Below are 7,805 nucleotides of genomic sequence, written 5' to 3' on the forward strand. Positions count from 1 at the left end.
CACATGGGTAATACTGGCACTGCATTTAGAGGCACCCTTCACTTCAATCATTGCATCAGATCATGCTGAATCATGTTGAGCTTACAACACATTGACAATGAGCAAATCCTTTCTGTAGAGCCACGGAGTGTCCTCTCCAGTCAGATGTAAAGACTCTGTCTTATTTAATGCTATATATACCCCCAGCAGCTGACTTTCAGAACGATGAGCTACAAAGACTTCCCAAGTATCCCTGCAGATCACTAGTTTCTCAACAAGCACGCAAAACAATAGGCGGTTTACTTATCAACAAACGCATCTTTCCACATTCCATTGCCAACAAAGTACGCACGATGGCTCTTTTCCCTCGCAGCCTTTATAATCCTGATTCCCCCTTTCACCCAATCTTCCGACTTCTCGAGGATTACGACACATACTCCCGACGAGATCAGAATACTCATAACACTGGAATGACCCACTGGCAGCCCAGGTTTGATATCTGCGAGACGCCTCGGGCTTACGAACTCCATGGGGAACTTCCTGGTATGAACAAGAAGGAGGTGCACCTCGAGTTTACTGAGCCGCAAACACTGGTCATCTGTGGAAAGTCCGAGCGAACCTATACCTCAGGGAACCCTCCTGCAGGTTTTGTCGAAGGCTCATCTGCGCATGGAGCTGTCAAAGGCGATGGCGATGAACACAACAAATCGCAGCCCCAACAGCCAGCAAAGGGCGACAAACATGACGAAAAGACGAAGTATTGGCTTGCTGAGCGCAGCGTTGGCGAGTTCTCCCGCACCTTCACCTTCCCATCTCATGTAGATCAGGATGGTGTCAGTGCCAAGTTTCAAGACGGGATCCTGAGTATCATTGTCCCGAAGGTCAAGAAACATGAGTCCCGCCGCATCCATATTGATTGAACCGAACCGCGAGGCCAGCAAATACGGCGCCGTGGTTGAGATTTCACTGATCGTAACTTGTCTTATCATTCTCATTTTCCTTGGAGGCTGCTTTTGGATATGTATAATATAATTCGGTCCCTATCTTCTCTTATTTATTAAAAATACACGCTCTTAGCAGCTTTCATAGTAAGATCTACAAGATAGTCCTGTTCAAAACAGCCACAAGTCCTCTCAAGTACACCTTATGTGACCCTTCGCCTAATAAATACTTTTACAATCCTAGTAGTGTTATGGTGCTCTTGCCAGATGATGTTGTGGTTGCAGAATTGTAAGGAAGTTGTGAAATGCTTGGTAAAGTTAGCAGGGATGCAGAACATAGTTTGGCATAATAGTGTTCTCTGGAGAATCTAAGAGAATGTTTTGGCCGCTGAGCTCTTTAGTTATCTCTTAGCTTGGATGATCTAATCTTACCTCTTGCGTACTGTTCACCGTAGGGGTATCCCGCAAAGGTTTTCTTTTTTTTTTTTTTTTTTTCCCGAGCTGGCATAGATTCTGTTCATATCGCGAACTAGCTCCGAAACAACCTCATCCTTCCCCGACTGCCGACGACAGCGTCTGGCCATATTCCTGATGCGCCTTCCGTGCTATTGAATCCTTATCTGATCGGACGTAACCTTCGCTTCGTGAGCAGATATTGATTCCATACGTGTCTGAAACGTCGTAATGATAAATAGCAGAAGTCATATTACACGGTCGCATATGTCGGGGCATGATACCGCCCTGAGAACCTTCCTTGTCTGCGGGCAAAGAACCCCCACTAGCGCTTATAGATAACAGGATTGGTTTGCAGGGAATCAGGTGATATATGCTGTCTATTGGCTATATCTAGAAGCTATGAATATGTCAACTTTGGTCAATGTTATCGGCATCTATGTTAGACGCAAAATGGTTGAGGTGAAAGCCTCCTACATCTTCAACGCTACTTTCTAGGAAAGCACCCAAGTCAAATCCACCAAAATCATCCTCAAACGTAGGAAAACTCGCAAGGTCCTACGTCTATATTAGCAATCACCTCACCAGTCCCTAAAGAGAGAGAACGGGATTTACAGTCATATTACAATTTTCCATATTTAATGTCGCGCTCTGAACCAAGTCAACAGGTGGTTTAGCTGCCATAGAAGCAGGCGTAAGTGGCAGAGCTACTGTTGGCTGTCCCGTAGGCACGGCCTGCGAAAGACTAGAAATCTGGACATCCTTCCTTATACCGACGGGGTTGATATGAGGCACTGAGCTCGGAGCAGCATTCGCAGGGCGTGTCGCTGTGGAGCCGACGTTCAATTTCGGAATCTTACAAGACACCATCTACGGGACGTTAGCAATGGAGAAGCAACTCTGTCTCATGCACGAGGCCCATTACCTCATCTTTGACGTTCGTGGTCCTCTTCTTGGGAATAGTCCCTTTGGGAAAGGGGATTTTCTCGCGAGTGGCTTTGCTAAGCTGTGGAGTTGGCAAGGCAGGCTTGCTCGTCTGTGACAGTGAGGAAATGGTGCTTCTTGGCTTGGCACTGTCGTTAGAATCTGCCGGCTGGACTGGCGGGAGTCGAGACCGTTCTTGCAGTGTACCCTGGACCCCATGCTGGGACGTCTCGGGAATCTGGTTTTCATTGGATTCGTTCTGCCACTGCACCGACCAATTGTCATATGTTTTCCCTTCCTGTTGAAATAGTGTTTGTTTCGCTGCCATTGATGGCGGGGCCGTTTGGCTATTGGACTGTTGAAAAGTACGTAAATTAGAGGCTTGTGTCCAGTCATGCATGTGCACTACACCCACATTGCCGCCTAGGCCGCCTACTTTTGCTTTCGGGAAATCAAGTACTATACTGTAGGTAAGCTATTGGGCAAAGAGATTAAGGGAGTAAAGATAACGGCGAGATCCGAAAAAGTAGATGGGAAAACACACTGATGTTGTTCATTGGTTGAGTGCCAAGTTTCACCTGCTTGGTATCAGGCAATGCGCCTGGCCTTGATGCTTGTAGAGCGGGCCGTTGAAAAAGCTTTGAATTTTGTATTGTCTCTTGACCAGGTGTTCCATAATTTCGATACAGACTGCTTCTGCCTCGTCCCGCTATAATCTCATTCTCGTTTTGCTGCTCCATCGAAGTCAGTTGCACGTGGGATTTCTGCAAGGCTGCATTTCTACTACCACAAGCTCGGACACCTGAGATTGCGGGAGTCATGCTACCTACGCCCATTTCGCCAGAGTTATAGAAGGCGTTATGGGTGGCAATGCCCGGAGCCTGCAGTAGTAGTAAGGAGCTTTGTGTCTGCGGCCAGCTAACATTCCGCTTTGGCCAGTTTTGTTGCTATGTATCATGTTAACTATGCTAGGAGGGAAAGCGTGTTTTATATGCGATACCTGTACATGACAGGCATATTGACATGCTTCAATCCTTACATTCTCATTCTTTTGAGCGTTGAACATGGCCCAGAAGAGGCAAAACCATTCATAGAGAAAACAGCTGTCCGGCGATAGAGTGGGAACGTTGGGAGCTGGAAGAAGATTTGAGTGTGTGGAGTCGAAGCTGTTGTCAATGGTCTTATTACAGGGGGCATTCTTCAACCGCAAGCCTTTGTCGTTGCGATCACTGCCAGGGCTGTGCCTCTGAACCTTGACGTCGGAATCGGCCTTGAGAATGGATTGAGCACATTGAAACATGCTATTGTGAAGGAAATACTCGTAAATGTATGTATTGAGTTGTGTCCGTTTGTTGTAGTTTTCCTGTAAATGTCTCGAGGCATCATGCAGATGGCCGGTCTTGGCCTTCATGTTGGCCATATTGATGCTGTTCGTGGCCCGGGCTCTTGGAGAATGTCTCCAGCGGGACTCAAACTCACGAATGGGTTGACTAGACAGTGCAAGACTGACCAGTTCGAAACCAAAAGTGTAGAGTTTGAATTAGGAGCCGTGGTGATAATAACAGGTGCCAGCTGTGTATATATACAACCTTTTCAGCTCAACGGGCCTTGCTGTTTCTAAAAGCGAAATTGAGAGCAATGCCACATGCCTGAACAAGAGCAGTGGGTCCTGACGGGGAAAGGGATAAACTTTTCGGATCAGATCATACCCCGTCAAATGATTTGTGGGACGTAACCACTACATATATCTAGGTTAACAAGGGTATATGTCTGCCAAGAGTGGTTAGTTCAATTGTTTTGAGAATGTAGAATCACGATCTAATGTCAACAGAGTAAATTTATCCTGCATTTACCGCTCTAGAATGTACGTTAGTCGGATAGATCGCCCATGCAGTGGATCTAATGGCGGCCGTTCTTGAGCCAAGCTGTCGCAGGGTAGGCATGATCCCACGGCCTCGGGAAACAACTGCATTAGTAATCTAGCTGTATGCTTTAAGTAACGCTGCGGAATGGAATACCCAGCACAAACAAAAGAACAACCAATCGACATATTCACTTTTACCCTTTAAACACGCCTGGTGCGACACAAGCTTTTAAACTAGTCAGAAAAGGGCATGGTGTCTCAACTTTTTTAGTCAATGCTAATAGGTTCTTTTTGAAGGATCTTGTTGTTCGCACTCCTTGGAGTAATGGTAAGCCTCAAGCCCCACCATTTGCAACGAAGTACCCCGGGTACCCTACCATGAAGATATGCCCATCATAAGCGGGGGCACAAGTGGCGTTGTGATATGACCCTGCCAGTCACCTCGGGGAAGTGCGAATCCGAAGTCACCGAATCAATGTCGGGTCACTAATTCGAGTTTCTGGTAAAATCATGGAGCGAAGAGCATCGAAGCGTTCGTCCCTGATAAATGTGTGAGACAGCAGTACAAATTTCGGGCTTAGATGCCATTTCGGTGTAGATGTGCTGACGAATTTTTTCTCCAAGCCTGTCGTTGCAGCTATCAAAGGATTTTCAAAGTGAGAGGTGAAAACATGTAAGTGGTCGGGCAATGGCTTCGAATTGGAAAAATGATTTCACAGCATTGTCCTACTACCACATGATACCTAGTCAAATACAAATACAAAATTAAACCGATGTCAAACCATACGACAGCTGATCCTGTTTTTTTTTTTTTTTTTTTTTTTTTAATGTTTTACTGATGCATGTCGTTTTGCTCTACGGACGACGACCGGGGTTTATGGCATGAGCGTTGTAGAGATTCACCTGTATCGTTAATGGTGTACGGGACAAGCTGAGTGTCAGCGACAACTGACCATGGTAGCTAAAAACTGGACTGGAGTCAAGATCCAGTTAATCACTAGCAAGAACCAACGATTGCCTACCTGATAGGTAGTATTTAACGAATATAGGTCTCGGCCTCGGTACAGAGTACATGGAATTATTATGGCCTCGTTGGTGGCTACGGTGCGTTGATTTTCATACCTGTGCAAGGCAATCGGACATAAACAAGTCCCCCTCACACCTTACCTTACATTAGATAAAAACCTAGATCCTAATAGCTCGATGAAAATGGATGGCTAGACATTGGGCGACATGGTGGCCAAGACATTTGATTTAGAAATCAACGTGGTGTACATATCAATTCGTAGTGTGCAGCGACCGCCAATCAGCAACCTGTCCATTCATTCGTTCATCAGATCATGCGGCTGGGATGACATTTCCTCCAGTAACTTCCCACGGCATTCGAACTGGTGGTCAGATATCGACAGACAAAATATCATGTCATTTCTTAGTTACCATCCTTTGAATTCATGGTCCTTCATAGGTTTGCGATGAGTCGAGATAAATTAACGCGATTTCAAACTTTGATGCAGATTCAATGATCTGACATAAAGGCAATAATATATAACATGATTCTAGGTTTAATGGATGGCGACCCTCCATCTCTTTACCCTTTGACGTTACTACACTCGGAAACAGCCACGCATCCGCCAACATTTCACGGTCATCTCCAGAGGCAATTTTTCAATCTTGAAGGTTCTCTCTACATGACATGTGGGTACTAGGGTGACATATTATAAAACACCTAAGCAATGTACGAACGAATTAGTTATATTGGTTACAAGGTAGCGGAATTCGGGCATGATTGTCCAAGTTAGCGATAAGATCAGGTAATTACGATGATGCCTAATCGAAAGACTCGCCCCGTGGAACTAAGAGGTTATCAGGTTACTCTGTCACTTCTCAAGTATTGCGGGTCTGCACTCAGTTCCAAATCCAAGCCTCTAACGGTCCCCCAGAGGTCTTCATGAAGGTGTGGCCATTAAAGCTCTAAAATTTGATGGCAGGAAGGTTTTAATCCACAGTCAACCAAAAGATTCCTAATTACATAAAGTGATATCGTAAATAAATAGTCAGTGATTTAATTATTGTATATGACGTGATTGTAGGTCGAGAAATGATTGACTGAAAACGTCCAGGTTCCGTCCTCCTCGTTGTAACTCTCAAACCTCGTTCCCTCAACGCTTTTCAGGCGCTCAATATGGCTCGCAACTTGACGCTTCACCTCTTCCTCCGACAGATTTTTTCCTTTTGTCTTCTTTCGAGGCCACGAATTTTCCAAGGAAATTGAAGCAGGAACATTGAAGCCCTCACCAGGAGGGGGCTTGAGTCCAAAGGAGTCGGGATAGACCGTTGCTGATCGACTTTCAAGAATGACAAGACCACCGAGCAAACTCTCAAGATCAATGCCCGTAAAGTCAACTGGATTTTTGAAGCGAATGACACCAACGTTCTCCCGGCCAATGGTCAAGTCCGTCACCCTTTTGCGCTGATCTTTGTCCATAGCCAGAATGTCTTCCTTTGAAGGTCGTATCCAGTACTCCCCGGCGGGAATCGGCCGCTGTAATTTCATCGGTTTGTTTTGTTCCACATCCGCTTCGTGATCGGATATTACCAGAGTGTTACCTGGGCTGGGTGGACTACTAGTATGTTCGCTGGTTTCAGTTGTAGTGCCTGGCGTTTGGCTCTTTGCCCCTCCTTCCCTACCGGGGTCGGCAATGCCAGTTAATGCCGTCGTGATACTCTCTTTTTGACCCCTGCGGTTAGAAGAACTCATTAATAGATCTCGACCTCGGTCTTGATCAATTTCGAGTGTCTTTAGCTGCTTAGAGATCTGTGAGAGGGATTTCTCGACTATGTTCAAGCCCTTTCTATGCCCGCCGGTTGATATTGTGTCTTCGCTGGTGCGACGTTGGTCAGAGCCGCCTCTAGACGGGCTCCTGATCAGTTCATGGCCTAGGTGTGGGGGGTGCATCCAGTCGGAGCTCAGAGGTCTTCTTTTGACTCGGTATGACGGGGGATACAACCCGTGACGAGAGCCGGACCTAGGAGAGCCTGGGGGGAAATGACGAGGTGCGAATCTAGGGCTTCTAAAAGAAAGTCCAGCTGGTACGGATTGGCTTCTTAGTTTACCCTTGCTTGCCCGCCGCACAGCCAGCGGGCCTTGGTCCTGCTGTTGCTGTTTCTCCTCTGTCGTCAAGAATAACCAAGGTGGTCCGTAGGCCGTAATTTCGTCAATTTTCGTGACCAACTGTGGTTGAATGGTTGCGCGAGTAGCATCTTGTAATGGTTGCTGAATGAGCCTTGTGTCACTAGAAGGCCTTCCAGGAACCTGGTAATAAGGGGTGCCAGTTTGACCATACTGAGTCTGTTGACCAAATGATTGAGGAACTTGAACTCGACTAACTGGCATCTCTGTGCTAGGGAGTTGTGTTGCCAGCTGCCCAGCCTGAGTAGTTACGTACCTCTCAGTAACCCAAGGTCTTTGACCTGTGCTTGAGGGCCCTGAAAGAGCGGATACTTGGGTAGCCGCCGAAGCAAATGGATTAGGAGCAGTGCTCAAATCTATCCTAAAGATAGACTCGGTAGCCGGCTGGCTACTGCTTGGCTTTTGTGTTTCAGCAAAGGACGTCGATCCTTGTGCTTGTTGTTGACCCTGGGCC

The 7,805-nt window shown here is 46.6% G+C and overlaps 3 protein-coding genes across 3 annotated transcripts in view; 1 reads left to right on the forward strand and 2 right to left on the reverse strand.

Annotated features, from left to right (window-relative positions):
* Positions 1-332: 332 nt before the first annotated feature.
* Positions 333-899, forward strand: FOXG_07359 (uncharacterized protein; the record flags this gene model as incomplete). The annotated part of the gene is made up of 1 exon (XM_018385945.1): positions 333-899. The coding sequence occupies one exon, from the start codon at positions 333-335 to the stop codon at positions 897-899; it is 567 nt and encodes a 188-aa protein (XP_018244731.1).
* Positions 900-1,964: 1,065 nt separating this feature from the next.
* On the reverse strand, positions 1,965-3,717 carry FOXG_07360 (uncharacterized protein; the record flags this gene model as incomplete). The annotated part of the gene is made up of 5 exons (XM_018385946.1): positions 1,965-2,243; positions 2,299-2,595; positions 2,713-2,756; positions 2,842-3,244; positions 3,337-3,717. The coding sequence occupies 5 exons, from the start codon at positions 3,715-3,717 to the stop codon at positions 1,965-1,967; spliced, it is 1,404 nt and encodes a 467-aa protein (XP_018244732.1).
* Positions 3,718-6,223: 2,506 nt separating this feature from the next.
* FOXG_07361 (uncharacterized protein) overlaps positions 6,224-7,805 on the reverse strand; it is a gene marked incomplete at both ends in the record, with an annotated part of 2,905 nt that continues 1,323 nt past the window's right edge. Inside the window, one exon of the mRNA XM_018385947.1 lies at positions 6,224-7,798. Within this exon, the coding sequence (XP_018244733.1) occupies positions 6,224-7,798 (1,575 nt within the window). The remainder of the gene's footprint in view (positions 7,799-7,805) is intronic.

This window comes from Fusarium oxysporum, chromosome 6, assembly GCF_000149955.1.
Source record: "Fusarium oxysporum f. sp. lycopersici 4287 chromosome 6, whole genome shotgun sequence".
NCBI lineage: Eukaryota > Fungi > Ascomycota > Sordariomycetes > Hypocreales > Nectriaceae > Fusarium > Fusarium oxysporum.